Below are 18,934 nucleotides of genomic sequence, written 5' to 3' on the forward strand. Positions count from 1 at the left end.
TGCTATGACTGTATATGTTCTGGTAACTTTCAAAGGATTGTACATCCCCTCCTACAAACTGCAGTATGGCTATAGAGGTATGCAATGCAGAATATGTTCCCAAAGGTGTTACTACGATGATATGATTCCGTGTGAATCGCATCATTGCCTGATGGATCCTCCAGTTCATTCAGTAAGTGGGTGGCTGGAAGCCAGCTCTGGGATACTTTCTCATTCAAAACCAGAGAGCACCACCCAATTTTTCCACCCATTCTGGGCAGGTACACGGGTATGTCATGCAGTAACTGCAGTTTTTTAGCTGCACATGCATGCTGCACATCTTCTGTTCCCTCATATTGTGTATCCACAAAAACGGTCTGCTATTAGGGGCAGCCATTTTGTGAGGGTCATTTTTCATTAGCAGAAGCCAGGAGGAGCCAGGAGGAGCACCGGGAAAGCTGAACTTTTTTGGGGAGGGCCCCCAAATTTTGTAATTACGCCGCTGGCTGCAGCACAGTTAAAAATTCAAATAGGGGAACCACATCAACTGCCACTCCAAACTGACTCACTGGCAGTTGGTGTTTCTGCCCTTTATGAATTTTGAACTCGGTTGCAGCCCCATCCTTGGAGCCGCCACTGGACTCAGCAACAACAAGACATCCACATGGTAGGTCAACACTGTCTAGTTTAATGGTCAATAGGACGACACCATATGGTCTGCATACATAGCGGTTAACGCCGGCAAAATGTTGCCATGGCTATGGTCGACACAGGAAAAGGCCATCATTATTTTTTTTTGCACTGAACTGTACTAACAGGCTATTTTAGCAATTTTTGTGAAAATCTATTCCAAACCCTTTCAGTTTTACTAATAAGATCATATTTCGGTACTTATGTATTATCTGGGCTGCCGATTTTTTGATTGTATGCCTCAACTTAAGGCATACAATCAGATGCGATGCGATGCGATCGACCCGATTTTCCATAGGATTCATTGTAAAAATGGTCTTGATCATTTCCCTACTATCCAAGTGGGCATGGAGTTGGGTATAAACCTGTGGCGAGCGAAGCGAGCCACCGAGCCCGAAGCGTGGCGAGCGCAGCGCGCCCCGCGAGGGGACGCAGATTATTTAAAATGTATTCCATGTCACCAAAATAATCTGCGTCCCCTCGCGGGGCGCGCTGCGCTCGCCACGCTTCGGGCTCGGTGGCTCGCTTCGCTCGCCACAGGTTTATATCCGACTCCATGCCCACTTGGATAGTAGGGAAATGAACAAGACCATTTTTACAATGAATCCTATGGAAAATCGGGTCGATCGCATCGCATCTGATTGTATGCCTTAAGTTAAGGCATACAATCAAAAAATCGGGCGTCCATATACTACATAAGTACCCATATTTCTAATAAGGCTGGTCACCATTAAAACAAATAATAAAGCAAATAATATTTTTTTCTTTTTAAAATTTACCTTCACTCTCCCACTCACCTGATAACTGGTTTTCTGCATTATAACTCCAGTCATCTGATGTGTACAGTAAACTGGCATCTCCTTTTACAGCAGACATCAGATGGCGGTATCCCTGAGCTGAAAGTCAGTGATCACATGACTGGTGATCACCAGAGGGTATACGTCAGCGGTGGTAGTGTTGACAGTGGAGCATGGGCAGATTGTACTTGGTTTTTTTTTTTGTGAGGATATTTGCTTTCAGTGTCAAACGCAGGACTTTCATGTAGGGGGTTTCTGTATGTATGGATAGATAGAGATATATATACTGTATATATACAAAAAGAAGAAAAGGAGGCGCACCATAGTGTAGTATTTAAGTTTTAAAACGATGATTCTTTACTGATAAAACAATAACACTCACAAAGGTACAGGTGTTATAACAAAATAACACAATTGCGCATAAGAACAGGTATATCCCCAAGTGATGTTTTCCAAATGGCAAACGCACTGTACTGCAGCCTGGCTCCTGGACCTCACCGCGTCACCCCGTCACAGCTTACGTCCTCACAGCTCCGCCCAAACACGTTTCGTCCTACGGGACTTCATCAGTGGAAAACATCACTTGGTGATATACCTGTTCTTATGCGCAATTGTGTTATTTTGTTATAACACCTGTACCTTTGTAAGTGTTATTGTTTTATCAGTAAAGAATCATCGTTTTAAAAAAACTTAAATACTACACTATGGTGCGCCTCCTTTTCTTCTTCTTTTTTTTTTTTTTACATGCTTTACAGTTTGGGCTAACTGGAAGGGCCCTAAATAGGAGTGCAGCACAAGCCTGATTATAAGTATTGGCTGGACACTATTCCCTACAGAAGATCAGCGCTATAAGGATATCTGTTGTTGGAGATTATATATATATATATATATATATATATATATATATATATATATATATATATATATATATATATATATATACATACACACACACACACATACACACACACGTATATACATACACACACTAACACACACTGTGCCCCCCCCCCCCCCCCCCCATGTGCGCCACTGGCTTTATCGCAAACCCTTTCCTTGCATGGGATCATTTAGCATCCCAGAAGTGCTCGAAGTAAGACGGTATGCACAGGTATCTCGGATACCGCCGGACGGGGAGGGTCGGCCACTTTTCCGGGGTGGGGGCTGGGGGGGGTGCTGGGAGGGGGACCTGATTCCAGGAGCCTCCCGGCCTTTTTCCCGGGAGAGTAGGCAACCCTGGTACAGTATAGTGTTGTGCTGCTGGCTGAATATGAAGGTATTGATGGCCTTTGTACAGCCCAGGCAGTTCCCCTTCTAACATATGCTCTAGGTGCTGCAGGGAGTCAGATATAGTTTATAAATAGTGAAAGGTGAAGTGACACAGGAGAGAGAAATGGAAGGAGGGAGTGAGAAGTTTAACTGGATCAGAAAGTAACAGACAGAGAAGATGGATCGCATATTCAATGTGATATGGGCGGGATCTTACAGCCAAGGATCAAATTGCATTATGGGATCCTAGATTGCTCAGCAAGGACAGTGAACTCGCCACATGTGTATGGGGCATAACTCTTTCTGCACATGTTACATCTGCCCCACCTGCAGTGCACATGGTTTTGTCCATTAGATACAAAACTTGCCTTGCGGTCCATTCTGAATTAGTCCCTAAATCCGCTAACAAGGTTATTTTGAGTACAGGGGTGTTATAAGAGAGGAGAAGACTTGTGTGCACCCTCCTCTGGCTGAGCCCCCTCTTCTCTACCGGGGGCAGTAGGGTCTGATCACTAGACCACTCAGACGGTGACCCTACTGCGCATGAGCGAATATCCGGAAAATGCAGCCATTTTTCCGGTGACCAGACTACATTAATATAACATGTGCGGAGACAGTTATATTTGGGTGAGTTATTTTGTTTTTTTGTGCAGGGTAAATACTGGCTGCTTTCTTTTTTGCAATGTAGATTTCAGTTTCAACACACCCGACCCAAATCTAAACACACACACGGTATGTTTTGGCCTCGGTATAGGATGCATGCTCCAATGCAAACCACATTGCAAAGTAAAAAAATAAAAAAAGTATGTGTAGCACGTCCTTTTTTAACTAGATTGCATCACATTTAGTTCAAAACGCACGCTGTTGTAGCATTTCACATGGCTTTTGAACTAGATCAGTGGCGTAACTATAGCACCGCAGCCCCCGTGGTCGCGCGGGGGCGCTGTGCATATGGGGGCGCCGGGGGGGCTGCGGTGCTATAGTAATCCCCCCGCCCCCCATCCCCCGCATGCTTACCTGTCCGTGCGTCCCGGCTCCCCTCCTGGCTTCAATCAATGCTGTGGAGACGGACCACGATAAAACGGCCGCCCCATAAAGCAGACTGTTCTTTGAAACGGTCTGCTGTATGGGGGCGGCCATTTTATCGTGGTCCGTCTGCATAGGATTTATTGAAGCCAGGAGAGGAGCCGGGACAGGTAAGCATGGGGCAATGGGGGGAGGGGGCACGGGGGGCCGGACGGACAGACGGACGGACGGGCGGGGAGCGCCCCCCTTCATTAATGGTGGGGGGGCGCCCCCAAACAAAGCTACGCCGCTGAACTAGATGCAATCTAGTACAAAACGCACAGAGCACATTGCACCGTGCGTGGGCACCTTCACATGTTACATCAGCCCCACCTGCGATCAGGCCTCACTTAGGCCCACTCTATGCCCTGCTTTTACACTGGGGGTTGGTGGCCGGTAAAAGTTTTTATTGTTCTGTAAATAGTATGTTGTATCTTTTCACACTAGGGGCGTAACTTTAGGAGGCAATGGAGTCATCTGCCGTCGGGCTCCTGCTCTCAAGGGGGCACCTTTCCTCTCCTGTGAGTTTGAATCAGTTCATTGAAAGCCGTTTATATCACTTCTATAACTGACTTCCCTCCTAACATCATTTTTTGCAGGTGTCACACTCTGTATTAGAACCCAAGACTTGTCCTACTGGAGACAGACACCTTACTGATTGATCTATTTGGGGGGCACCAATATATTATCTTGCCTCTGGGCAACTGGGACAAACTTACGCCACCGCTTCACACAAATGAATCCCAAGTATAAATTGTACAACACTACAGCCACTCCTTTGGGTATTACAACATTAATACACAATTTGGCAATGACCATAATTATATGGACAATAGTTGCCACAGTATAACTATACATAGGGGTTCAGTATGATGTCCCGACATTCAAAATACAGACGGTCAAAATACGGCAAGCATTGGCAGACAGTCAAAATATCGAAATGTTCAAAATGTCGTTATGCCTACATGGTGAAAATGCCAACATAGATCCGACATTTAAAATTTTGACATGTCAAAAAGTCAAAATGTGTTTTTTTTGTGTGTCTCTGTCAACATAGGTCAACATGGACTCCATATGTGTACCACAGCCCCTTGCATGGCTCGCTGCTTCCTCAATGCTCTGTCAACATAGGTCAACATGGACTCCATATGTGTACCACAGCCCCTTGCATGGCTCGCTGCTTCCTCAATGCTTCGGGCATGATGCCTTGCTGTGCTTGGCACACTTTTAAAAAATATCTATTTAAAAGGTATCAGTTTTAATGAAAAAATCATGAAAAAACTCATGTCGACTTTTTGACGCGTTGACATTTTAATTTTTTTTTTTTCCATTTTAACCATGTCAGCATTTTGACCATGCCGGCATAATGCATAATGAATGTCCGCATTTTGAACGTGCCGGTATTATGACTGTCTGCCAATGTTTGTCTGTATTGTGACCATCGGTTGTCGGTTAATTGACTGCATCCAATACAATGGTATTACTTACAGCCAAAAGTCGGATCATATAGAGTACATCCAGCTGCCATCTTCTCTGTCTGGCAGCAACATCTCCACCGTCCCTCTACCCAGAAGTTGGGGTGATACTTGGGTACGAGACAGTCATTTTCCTTGGTCACTGTACAACGATTGAAAATGCCCATTAGATTCTGTTGTCCGTACATGAAACTCAACATCAATATCAGTATCACACAATATCAAAAACATTTATCTAAAAAAAATCTGCTAAATATTAAAATGAAGAAATACAATAATCAGAAATTAAAATGTGTGTATATAGATTCCTAAAATCGCTGTGTGCCTGTTATTTATCGTATTGATAATTTATTGATAACTTCTGTGTCTTTACATGAAGCATACAAATCAGTATGAGTTTACTGTGCATTAGAATAATCCATCACCATAGTGATCTAATACTTTATTATGACATATATGTGTCAATGAATTATTGGAAGATAATGCATAGTAATATTCAGATTGAGTATAGCAGGTTGTACACATTGATGTGATGATCACAAGTGTATTCCTGTAATCATCACTGTTCATCAAAGCATAAGTTACGTATGGATTGTGTTCTTGCGGTGCCCGTATGAGGTGAATACTTGCACCATGACCCGCACCTCCCACCTTTATCTGATCTCCAAATATAGGGCCTTATTGAGACCTGATCAGTGGGCTGCGAATTCACGCTGTGTAGACTTCAGGCTTGCATTAAAGAGACCTCAATACCCTCCTGTATCTACTGCATACTACAAGGATACGATAAGTACCTGTACTATACACCTGTGTATACCTGCCTGTAATTACCTGCTACATCTGTACCAGAATGCTATTCTGCATATCTGCAAGTTAAGCCTTTGATGCCTGTTAACTCTGTGCTCATTAATACAATAAATGCACATTCCTGCTTAATCTTCCAAAAACGTGTGTCGTCTAACAACACCACAAGCACCGCTATATGCTCTGCCAACAGACCCATTGTCAGCACTGGGGCTTTCTGTGTTCCCGGTTGTGACCGTGGTGGGCCAGTGGAGGGCGCTGGATAGCAGAACGCTGGTGCTTTAAGTATGGACATGCACTGGGGTGCAGAGCACAGTGAACCAGAGTGTTGACGGAGACCAGGAACAGGGGCGCGGAGTCTAACCTGCCAGCGGTATTCACCAGGGAGTCCCGCAAGGAACTTTGGACTTCGCTGCGTCTGACAGGCAGGTCGCGGCCCCCTGCCCTGGTCCTCTGGACACAGGCCCGCTAGGGATATCGCACTGAAGAGATACAGGTAGCTGTGCAATCTGAGAACTGCAGGAGGTGTCGACTTGTAGTGTCAACCGTGGTGTTGACAGGTGAGGGAGAGCCCCAGGGTACTTGCTGGAAGTATAGGACGTAGATGGTGTAGTCACTATATGCGCAGCAGGGAGTAGTCAACCCCGGAGTCGACAGAGCCTGACGGCAGTTTACAGGACCAGGTGGAAAAGTCACTGAATGCTGAAAAGCCAAACGATGTTTGTAATGAACACTGGCTACTCAACTGCAGGGATGGAATCACAGGAGTCTTCTGGAGATGGTGAGAACCAGGTAAGTATTGCAGATGCACACTGGAGAAAAGAGACACAGGGGAGCCTGGAGATCTCGGAGCCTTGGAACTTCTCTGACACGAGGAACAGGTAAGCAATTGTTCAAGGCAAGGAATGAAGGCCCAGGGCCTGAGTTATATCCCCCTTGCCTTTCTGTGATTGGCTGCCAGCCGCAGCACTAATCAACACTGGGGAAAGACAGACACACCTGATTACTGCACAGGTGTGTGTGGGTCAGGGATCAGGCTGCAGAACTCAGGGAAGTTCACTGGAGACTTAATCACTGGGAATGCAGGGCAGCTGCAACAGCAGCAGCTAGGAGCAAACAGGCATAGAAACCTCAGAAACTGACTGAACCAAGTCAGGTTTATGACAGTACCCCCTCCTTTAGGGGTGGACTCCGAACACCCCAACGAACTTGGTAGGGACGGGAGGATCGGGCCCTTGAGGCTAGGACTCCACTATCGCTTAAGTTGCATCTAGTAAGATAGCCAGAGGCTTTTGGATAGCAACTTGTAGAATTCAATTTAATTTTTTCCTGAGGCAAAACATAGTTTTCATCTTCGGAACAGGTGGACCATCCATCATCGATGGAAACTGAATTTATCGGAGTATCATCCTGGAGAAAAACATGGTCGTGGAGGATAGGACCTCCTTGGAAAGGAATTTTATGCTGTGTACCCTCTGGACAGGATGTCACACATTCTTTGATATCTTCTCTGATCTGTGGCCATCCATCGGAGCGTTGCAGAGTCTCGAGGGTGTTTTGGGCACCAGGACGCCTGGGGAACAAAGATTTATGAACCCCTGACAACTGTCTTGGGCGGAGCTCAGGGGGCACAAATGTCTTACCAGAAGGAGGTGTAGGAGATACTTGCGTAGGAGCAATTGCGATGGAATCAGGAATGGGGTAGTCTTCCTTCATGGAGCAAGATAGGACATCAGTTTTTACACTCAGAGTACCAGAACGGCACATAATCCTATCATAGGGCTTGTTTTGTCTGAGCTGACGTGGAACCTCTTTTACTGGAGAGCGATGGAATTCTACGTCTCTGGAATCAATACAAGATCGGAGACCACCTTTTTTCTTTGCAGGGCAAACACCTATACCAGCAGGAGGATTAGAAGGTCGGACGAATCTCTTTTGAAGATTCTTTCTATTACCAGATTGCATGGCCTGATTCTTAGGGACTGATACCGGGTAGGTACGGCCTTGAGGAGGAATTTTTCCTGGGCGCAAATTGATGGAGCAATCCCACTCCTGAGGTGGTGGCAGGGTATCGGCAGCATGCTTATCCATAAGGTCTCTGTAGGTGTCAGGCCAACCAGGAAATGGTGCGACATTCGTGGAACCGGTTGGCAGCGCCGGAACAGTACAATGCTGACGACAATATGGACTCCAATGTTCCAACTGTAAAGTGGACCAGTTGATACTGGGGTTATGGAGTCGGAGCCATGGAAGCCCCAGCACAATGTCATAGGATGCTTTGGGAATCACAAAGAATTTTATTAACTCTTGATGCAAAGTACCAACTTTTAAAAGGACAGGTTCAGTACGGAAATGAACCTCACTGCCAGGAATCTTGCTGCCATCCATCACGGTAACAGAGATAGGCGGAGATATGGGTTCCAGAGGAATTTTCAACTTGGAGACAAGGTCATAAGAGATGAAGTTTCCACCTGACCCGGAATCTGCTAGGGCAGAACTGGGTATGGGTCCGGCTGGAGTCTCGAGGGACACTGAAAGGACAAAGTCATTATCGTGAGGAGATTTCACAAGTTGACCCAACCTGACTTCTCCATTGCAGGTCAGGCCTTGGCGTTCTCCTGAACGCTCAGGACAGGCATCAATGAAATGATTGGAAGCAGCACAATATATACACAATCTATTGCGCTGCCTGCGGGCACGTTCGACAGGAGTCAGGCGTGATCTACCAATTTGCATGGGTTCTTCACGGTCAGGAGACACAGAACGTGATTCAGGAATCTCTCTAGGAATTAACTTCTTTTGTTTTTCAAGACCTCTCTCACGGAGGCGTAAATCAATCTTGACACATTGGGAGATAAGGTCTTCCAACCGATCTGGAAGATCCCGGGTTGCCAGCTCATCCTTGATGCGATCTGATACTCCTAACCAGAACGCAGCTGTCAAGGCTTCATTGTTCCACAGTAACTCGGATGCCAAAGTCTGAAAGTGGACCACATATTGCCCCATGGGCCGAGATCCTTGTTTGACCTGAAGGATATCTGTGGAAGCAGAGGCTGAGCGACCTGGTCTATCAAAAATACGGCGAAAAGTCTGGATAAACATGTCATAGTCTGCAAGGAGAGGATCGGATCAGACTTCTCCCACAGCGGTGATACCCATTCGAGGGCAGTTCCGGAAAGCAATGAGACGATATATGCAATCTTTATTCTAGCTGTGGGGAAGTTGTGAGGTAACAGTTCAAATTGAATTTGACACTGATTAATGAATCCCCTGCAGGTTTTGGAATCACCGTCGTATTTGCTTGGTACCGGCAATTGGAGACTGGAATGAGAAGTGGGTGGTAAAAAATTTTGGACAGTCGACACATGAGTTGACAATGACTGCTGCATTGTATCCAATCGACTGGATACCTCTTGAAGATATTTTATCACTCGCTGCTGAGTGGCTTCTTGAGTCTCTATCCGAGCGGTAACATTTTGGATGACCGCTGGTCCCACACTGGGGTCTTGAACCGAGTCCATCGGCCTTGAACAAACTGTCAGCACTGGGGCTTTCTGTGTTCCCGGTTGTGACCGTGGTGGGCCAGTGGAGGGCGCTGGATAGCAGAACGCTGGTGCTTTAAGTATGGACATGCACTGGGGTGCAGAGCACAGTGAACCAGAGTGTTGACGGAGACCAGGAACAGGGGCGCGGAGTCTAACCTGCCAGCGGTATTCACCAGGGAGTCCCGCAAGGAACTTTGGACTTCGCTGCGTCTGACAGGCAGGTCGCGGCCCCCTGCCCTGGTCCTCTGGACACAGGCCCGCTAGGGATATCGCACTGAAGAGATACAGGTAGCTGTGCAATCTGAGAACTGCAGGAGGTGTCGACTTGTAGTGTCAACCGTGGTGTTGACAGGTGAGGGAGAGCCCCAGGGTACTTGCTGGAAGTATAGGACGTAGATGGTGTAGTCACTATATGCGCAGCAGGGAGTAGTCAACCCTGGAGTCGACAGAGCCTGACGGCAGTTTACAGGACCAGGTGGAAAAGTCACTGAATGCTGAAAAGCCAAACGATGTTTGTAATGAACACTGGCTACTCAACTGCAGGGATGGAATCACAGGAGTCTTCTGGAGATGGTGAGAACCAGGTAAGTATTGCAGATGCACACTGGAAAAAAGAGACACAGGGGAGCCTGGAGATCTCGGAGCCTTGGAACTTCTCTGACACGAGGAACAGGTAAGCAATTGTTCAAGGCAAGGAATGAAGGCCCAGGGCCTGAGTTATATCCCCCTTGCCTTTCTGTGATTGGCTGCCAGCCGCAGCACTAATCAACACTGGGGAAAGACAGACACACCTGATTACTGCACAGGTGTGTGTGGGTCAGGGATCAGGCTGCAGAACTCAGGGAAGTTCACTGGAGACTTAGGGGTGAATTTATGAAGCTTGGAGAAGTGTTATCTATCCCCATAAAGAACGTTATGAGCAAGGTGATAATGGTTCAGCCAATCAGCTCTTACCTGTCAATTTACATATTGTAGCTGATTGGCTGAACCATTATCACCTTGCTCATAACGTTCTTTATGGGGATAGATAACACTTCTCCAAGCTTCATAAATTCACCCCTTAATCACTGGGAATGCAGGGCAGCTGCAACAGCAGCAGCTAGGAGCAAACAGGCATAGAAACCTCAGAAACTGACTGAACCAAGTCAGGTTTATGACACCCATCTTGTGGATAATTGAATTATCTCATTACAGTATAATTACATTTTGTGTTACTACTCGGTACATGTCTACACGTTTATACTGCAAAACTAGAGGGTATAGTATATGTCGGCATGTTCACAGTGTCGACGTGCTAGTAATTCTGACATTGAACATGTCAATATATTCATAATGTCAACAGTGTTGAAATATGGACAAGATCAGTTTTACATAGTCCTCTCTCTAACCTTCACACTAACCCTTATGTCAACATTAATAATATAAACAGTTTAACTACGTCAACATTATCAATGTTGACCTGCTGTTGACAATATTAATGTTAGCATACTGATTGTTGACATGTAAATTATACTAGTTTATCACTCACCTTCTTTTAGAGCTAGCACCCACTGCTGGCGACTCTCTCTGTCTGGGGCGAAGATGTACAGAAAATAGTTATCGTGAAGGACCTACGGGGGAACGGGAGAGTCATTTATTTACACACTGTTAGGCAATAATAAATACAGACATAGAAAGTGTGACCAAATACATTCATTATCATACATTGCATGTGACTAGCAATAAGTGACATTTGCACAACTTTTTTTTCAAAATATACAGCATTTGTGTCATCTGTCCATCCTTTACATTTTTCATCTCTGGGATACTATCTGCACAGTTTGGCCCCTCTACACATCTGGGCCCTTATTCTGGTTGGTGCGGTAATATCCGCGTGCGTTCGTGCCGCCAATGTTTTGTGTCTGCGCATGTGCAGAGGCGTCTCTGCGCATGTGCGAGCGGGGCGTACGGCCAAATCCCGCATGAAATGTGAACACTCCGAACAGGGGGTGGAGAGGGGCGTGAAGGGCTATTTGGGCTCATTACCATATGCATACGCCCCGCGTTTCATGGGCGTTCCCATGCAAACACTGGGCGTACGTATGGTAATGCAGTCGTGACGCACGTGTAGGGGGCAGACATATGACATCGCCGGATGTCAGCTGCCCGCCCAGATCCCTGCTTTTGCACGGAAAAATGTCCGTGTGGTCTGAGGTTGCGGGAGCTGGTGGACCACTCGGTCCTGCATTCGATGGTCTGCGACCATCGAATGATGGGGGAGGTTCCCTGAGATGGAGGAGGCGTATTCCATGAAAAATACACGTGCAGTCCGTTCGGCCAGCTTCTTACCGCGTACGGACGGAGTTGGCGATCCGTATGGAAGGCGGGGTTTCGCACGCACACTCCTGGCCGCATATTCGGATCCGGCCGCACCGATCAGAATAAGGGGCCTGGTACTTTGAAATACTGGGAAACTTCTCCCTAACCCATTGCCATTTGGAACATTGTACACCAGGACTGGATCCTCCCATCCGCATACTACTGAGGACTCATACCATCCTTCAATCTATCTGCTCCAGCGGCAAACTTCCAACTGTGCAAGGTTGTGGAATCCAGTGGTGAGAAAACCATCTTGAAATTGCACCAAACTGTTTCCCATACATCCAGGACAGGATTTGAGTAACTGCTGTGTGTGTCCCCACTATTGATTTAATACCATTTTATATATGTTTTTGTGTTAATTTTGCTAAAATGAATATTTTATAGACAGTACGTATGTACAACTGATCCAAACTTTTTATAATTTTTAGTGCTATCCCCTTTTTCTTTTTGCTATAGTCCAAAAGGGAGATGAAATTGAGAAGGTTTTACTATCCTTAGAAGGCTGAAGGGACTCCCCAACAATTACTGATAGTAGGAGATAGATCTTGGATTACATAGAGCTGGTGTTGCACAAATTTTGCCAGTGCAAATTTTCTTGTATCTGACTATTCGGTTTTAGTGATGTAAAAGGACCATGATGTTAGGTGGATTGTCTGGATCATGTAAGTCTGCAAGGCTTATGCTGTGTACACACAGTGCAATTGGCGGTGCTGATATCGATATCAATATTGGGTGGCCATTGGGACCCAGCGAGGTGCCGGCATTAGCTGTCAGGGTGGGGGGCAGCACTTATGATCTATGAGAATAGACTGTGCTGCACAGTATATTTGTACTTGCAATACTGACGCAGCGCATTGGTATCACATCGGTATCGAAAGGCCCGTTGCACAGTGTGATTTTGGCTAACTGTCCTTATGATTTTGACTCTGTAAAATTGTAAGGAAAAAAGTCCCAAAATCACATCATATGTACACACTCATCTGTCCATGACCAATTCAGGGTCTTAAGGTGCATACACACGGGGGCGATTTTGTGTAATATCGCGGGAAATATGGTCGCTGACCGACCATATTGCCCACGATGGGAGTGATATATCGCCAGGTGCGCGCTCCTGTTTTTACCCCTGTAGTGATCGCTAGTCGGAGGAACATGCTCCTGCGACCAGCTGATTTCCACTGACGGGCTCCCCCGGCAGTTTCTTTTTCATCAGCGACCATCTCTGGTCGCTGATGAACAGGAGACACAGAGCAATATATTGCTGAGCAATATATTGCTGAGCAATATATCTCCCCCGTGTGTACGGGGCTTTAGAAAATGGAACTAGTGAAATAAACATGTCTTTAAAGAAGGGTCCTGCTCAGTTTGCCCTACTGATTCGGAATGCTCTTAATCCATAGTTAGGTAGGTCATTTCTATTCACCCTCTTTTCCATATATTCACATTTTTAAGTCCAAGTTCCTAATGGAACAATTTCAGCTTTTTCTGTGAATGTTTATGTTTTTCATAATTTACCATATGATTTCCTGAATAGGCCAGCAGGAGAACATAATCTAGACATCTTCCTCCATATAGTCAAGGCTGTGGTCCCATCTATGCTGATTCTAATGAGGTTTTTCACTTCTGTAGGGTCTAGAATCTAACTGCTAACTGGTGCACTAGGGAGATTTATGGTGTGTACACACGTTATGCTGTGTACACACGGTCCGATTTCCTTTCCGATGTTGACGATATAGTCAACCTCGGATCGGCATCGGATGCAGATCGCAAGGGTTTAAACCCTTAAGGCACATCTAACGTGTGTATACACCATTAGATGTGCCTTAAGATCCTATCCACGATCTGATCAGATAGGATCGTGGATAGGATCTTAAAGGTGCCCATACACGTTACAATTATTGTATACAATATTGTATACAATATCGCATCTCATCCGATCTCAGTTTTGCGATGACATCAGATGAAATGAGATCTAGTACAAAAAGTATGTGCAGCACGTACTTTTTGTACTAGATCTCATCTCATCTGATGTCATCGCAAAACCGAGATCGGATGAGATGCGATATTGTATACAATATTGTATACAATAATTGTAACGTGTATGGGCACCTTTAGGCACATCCGATTTGCATCCTATCTTGACTATATAGTGCAGATCTGCACTATATAGACAAGGCAGCCAAGACTTTCTGGCTTCCGATACGTGAACGCGCATCGGGATCTGATCGGGATCGCAAGGGTTAAAACCCTTGCAATCTGCATCCGATTCAGATCCGATGCCGATCCGATGTTGACTATATCGTCAACATCGGAAAGGAAATCGGACCGTGTGTACACAGCATTAGATTGTATGATTTTAATAAGCTTCTGTTGCCACCCCCTTTAACCATTTGTTGCTAAATTCCACATTTCAAAATGTACAGAGACATATAAGGGACACATCAGTGTGATTTGTCCAAGGTGATAAGAAGGACAAAAACATCTCTGTAGAGTCTTGTCATCAAATCAAAATCATTAGCAATTAAAGCATTCTATTCAAATTAAACTATTTACCTGGAAAGCATACTTATTTCTGCAGGGGATGCTGACATCAGTCATCACAATTTCTACGCATTTTATTCGGGGCACATCAACAAATCCACGAAGATTCCGCACTTTCTACGGATAAAGAGAATATTAATGAGTATATAGTCGTTGTAGGTAGTTATTGCCAGAGCAGTATAGAGCATGGCTGGGCCCAGATATTTCTTTGGCAGCGTGGCCTAATCCCGGGTGGTGTGGCCATGCACCCTTAAAATAATACACTTAAGGTGCGTACACACGGGGCAATATGATCGCTGGCAATATATTGCTCAGTGTCCCGTTTTCATCTGCGACTAGAGATGGTCGCAGATGAAAATGTCACACTGCCGGGAGAAGAGGCAGTGGAAGTCGCTGGTCACAATGCACCAAAGCACACAGCTGCATGTGCTGGGTTGAGAAGAGCTGCTTCAGATCCTGCTTTCAGGTAACAGGGGGATGGGGGGACGGGGACCAATGATTGGTGAGTTCTGGTCATCTGATCACTGTGTAATCCCAGTAATCTGGTCTTTAAAGTGAACTGAGATGCTGTGAAGTCCTGGCCAGGTAGGTGATTGCTTAAGGAAATAGTGAAGGTGGTTTAGCCACCAATCGCGTTGCATGCACAGGCAAAATGCAACGAGAATATTTGCATGCAATACTTGCTACATCTTTGCTATATATTAAAAAATCGCATTGTGAACTTGGTCGATTTTATAACCTCCCATTTGCATCTGAGATGCGGATTGTGATAAATATGCCCCTTTGTATCCTATTAGCTGTCACTGATAGCTGTCATAAAAAGTACAAGCTAGGCAGGACCAGACAGGACTCTTTTTGCTTCTGTCAACCCTATATATATTTTGTCCTGCAACATTACCCTTACAAGCTAGAGCATACTTGCCAACCCTTCTGGAATGGCTGTGTGGATCCCAAAAAATCGTGTCCCCCTCCCACCCCACCCCCTTGCCCAGGGAAGGTGGGCAAGTCTCCCACATCCCCCACAACCTCCTCCCCGCTGAAAATTAGATTTTGCGGCGGGAGGGTGGGGCTAAAAGCTAAAATTACACGAATACCATCATTTTGCAACATTTTAGCCCTGCCCCCAATCCACGGATCTGCAAATTGATGCGTTTGAGTGACATGGGGGTGGGGCTTGGTGATGTCAGCCTCCCGGAGAGGAAAATACAAAAGTAGTCAAGTATGAGCTAAAACAGGCAGAAGATGAGTGACTGGTGTGCACAGGACATTGGGACACTAGATAGCCAGACACCATGTAGCCAGTCACCAGGTATACAAAGGTAGATAGTCAGACACCAGCTACTTGCACACAGGAAGACACTATATACTGTAGATAGACACCCAGTATATACAGGACTCTAGATAGTCATACACATATACCGGTGCACAGGACACTAGATAGCCAAACACCAGGTATACCTCAGCACCTGTGTACTTTGAAAGGTGCTGATACTCAGGGCTGATATAAGGCAGTTTGGTCAGTGGTGCAGTAACTTATTGCGTCCTCATCATACAATAAATTCCATGCATGGCCATGGAAAAATGACTAAAAGTGGCCTCACGAGAGCAGCACCAAATGTAGGCGGAGCCAACAACAAAATAGGCGGGATCAATACTTCACTAAACCATTGGTTTCAATGTGCTTTGTAGCCTAATGACCCACAGACTGATAAGCTGCTGTGACCAACCACAAACCTTTCATATAATACCTCACTCCGTACACTGAGACGGAACACAGACCCCCAAAACCTCCAACTGACAAAAGTTGTGTATGTGGGAGACATGAGAGGAACGGGGCTACTACTCAGGGCAGGGCCAGATCATAAAAATAAGTGACTGACCTGGAATCCTTCCTGTAAGGTCTATGGCCTATCTGCCCCCGGATGGAGCTCTGCCAGCTGTCCAGTAAAACTCCGAAGTTCACTTACCAGCAATTCTAACGGTTTATGTCATACCCTACATACAACCCTGCTAGCATCCAGCTTCATTCCCACAGGTTAGGAGAGTATGTAACAGCTATTAACAATAACATTGCATTATGTCTGCAAACACAACTATCTATATATTTGGTAAATACAATTCTTTCCGCTATAACATCCTCTTATTCTATATCCAGGGCCACCAAAGGAGAGTTTGGACAATGGTGTAACGACTTCTGGGCCATTCCAAGTAGTGCTGCGCCGGGGAAGATATTCTATAAAGTGCACAATTGTGTGGTGCTCAAACACCGCCATTTTTGTGCACCATCTTTTGTTTATGATTAGTAGAAGATAAGTGAAAGATATTAAACTTAGTGGTGCGAAAACGCTATACTGAAAGTTATATGAGGGAAGTGGTTTAGGTGCAGGAAGAGTCTACAATTTACCTCAAATGTGTGTTTATCCTGCACAAAACAGTTCTGAGATGATGCAGGCAGTTCCGCCGTGAGGGAGTAGGGGGAGTGGGTACTAATTACCTGGGCTTGCTGGAGGGGGAGGCTCCTCATTGTGTCCATTTTCATATAAGATTTTTGTAAAAATCTGATGGACATTTTTGGATCAATATGTAATCTGGCAAATTAAGCCCCACCCCCTGCCCCAGTGACATCACAGTGTCACCTTCTATGACTGGAATTTCCATACTTACAACATCCTACTGAGTATGGAGATTCCAAATCAGGGTGGTGTGGCTTTTCTGTGATAACATGCGAGAGAGGGTACAGATATGGCCAAAAGGTGAAGCAGATTTCATCTATCACATACAGTGCTGGTGGGACCATTTCAGCATCTTTTTGGTACACTAATCCAGACTACAACAAACCCCGCCAGTTTTTAAGGATATCCATGCTCAAGTACAGATGTTTAAATCAACTTGGTTTAGGTATTAGCTGTGTTCAGACATGGAAATCCTTCAAACCTAGACTGCAATGGTGGACTTTGGGAAACTCTGCACTAAGAGCCTGATTCGGACATGATCGCTCTTCTGCATATTTGCAGGTGACTGCGAGTAGATAGCAGCCGCCCCAACAGAGTGAAAACCTGCAAGAGAATTGCGAATGGATCGCTATTCACTATTCTTTGCAAATCCATACACAATTCACACAGCATTAAATGTTTTTGTTTTTTTCCCACAACCCTGCAGCAGAGACAGGCCGATCGAGGCCGGAGGAAAGGGTTAGAACACAAGGTCTATGGCAGCGCTAGAATTAATTGATTTAAAAAATGATACATTTTGGAAGATTGGATGATCTTTACAAACGGTTTTAATATATTATTAAACAAACTGTATATACAGTATACAGTATTTTTTTTTTTATTATTAATTGAAATAGAATACATGATAATGCACAAAAAATTAAGGAATTGTTAAAACATTCTGCTTGCTGGGCCTGTTCTTATATCTTTGGAAAGAGCAATAATAAACACACAGTTTGTTGTTTGGTATAGTTACCATGAACAATGGTATGGGATACTGATGATATGTAGTCCTCCTGCCGTTAACGAGTTGGGGTGAGCAATGTCCGGTTAATTTGAGTACTTCTCCCAAATGTCGGGGAGGCAATAATGAGCCCCAATGGGCTGGGGGGGAGGTGGAGCACCCAGCAGATGTAGAATGGATCCTCTCTAGTGCGTAGCCTGGAAGGAGATGGTTTGAATTCCACGGCCACTGGAGGTGTTTCCAAGCGGTGCTTCCCACTTTTGGGTGGATGGCAGTGGGGTAATGGTCTGTCCAATGGATTGGGACATGAGGTGCTCCCAGATGTCGGGGTAACCGGTAGTGTGCCCCAATGGGCTGGGGAGATGTATAACTCCTGGTTGCTGTAGGAATTGAATCCTCTCTAGTGGGTGGCCTGGACAGATGGGGTGAAGTCCGCAGCCACTGAAGGTAAGAAATGATTCCTACTGTTTTGTGGACGGCAGTAGGGTGGTGGTCAATCCAAAGGTTGGGACAGTGTCCAGCAAGACAGAAATGAGGGTGAGGGTGGGGTCTCGAGACCAGAGATGACATCACAGCACCTGGGAATGCCTGCCTTTTTTCCTGACACTTCCAGAAAACAGCCGGTTACCTCCCCCAAATGTCACCTTCCTGTCAGTCAAGATCCGGCCGCATTGCCTTTACAATCCATATGCTATTTCTGTTGCTGTTTGGCCTTGTGGTACGATTCGAATGCATGCGCAGCCATTCAATAATCAACAGCATTGCAAATTCATACAACAGCGATCAACTCTGAATCAGGCCTTAAACCCTAACATTATTTGCACACGGTAACTTAAAACATCAATTACTGTATATATACTGTAGACAATGTTGGTAGTGACCAAAATACTTTCATAAAAATCCTAGCATGCTTTGCATTAGCTACACATTTTATCTAAAAATACAGCACATTAAT

The 18,934-nt window shown here is 45.4% G+C and overlaps 1 protein-coding gene across 2 annotated transcripts in view; it reads right to left on the minus strand.

The window, feature by feature from the left end:
• ITK (IL2 inducible T cell kinase) overlaps nt 1–18,934 on the minus strand; it is a 59,346-nt gene that overhangs the window by 39,255 nt on the left and 1,157 nt on the right. Inside the window, exons 2-4 of one of the 2 annotated variants that reach the window (XM_083181713.1) lie at nt 14,536–14,640; nt 11,153–11,234; nt 5,289–5,417 (exon numbers count right to left, since the gene is read on the minus strand). In XM_083181713.1, coding sequence (XP_083037839.1) covers nt 5,289–5,417; nt 11,153–11,234; nt 14,536–14,640 — 316 coding nt within the window. The remainder of the gene's footprint in view (nt 1–5,288; nt 5,418–11,152; nt 11,235–14,535; nt 14,641–18,934) is intronic. The other variant, XM_083181714.1, reaches the window with a different exon arrangement.

Source organism: Crinia signifera, chromosome 4 (assembly GCF_055691185.1).
Source record: "Crinia signifera chromosome 4, ASM5569118v1, whole genome shotgun sequence".
In the NCBI taxonomy this organism is placed as follows: Eukaryota; Metazoa; Chordata; class Amphibia; order Anura; family Myobatrachidae; genus Crinia; species Crinia signifera.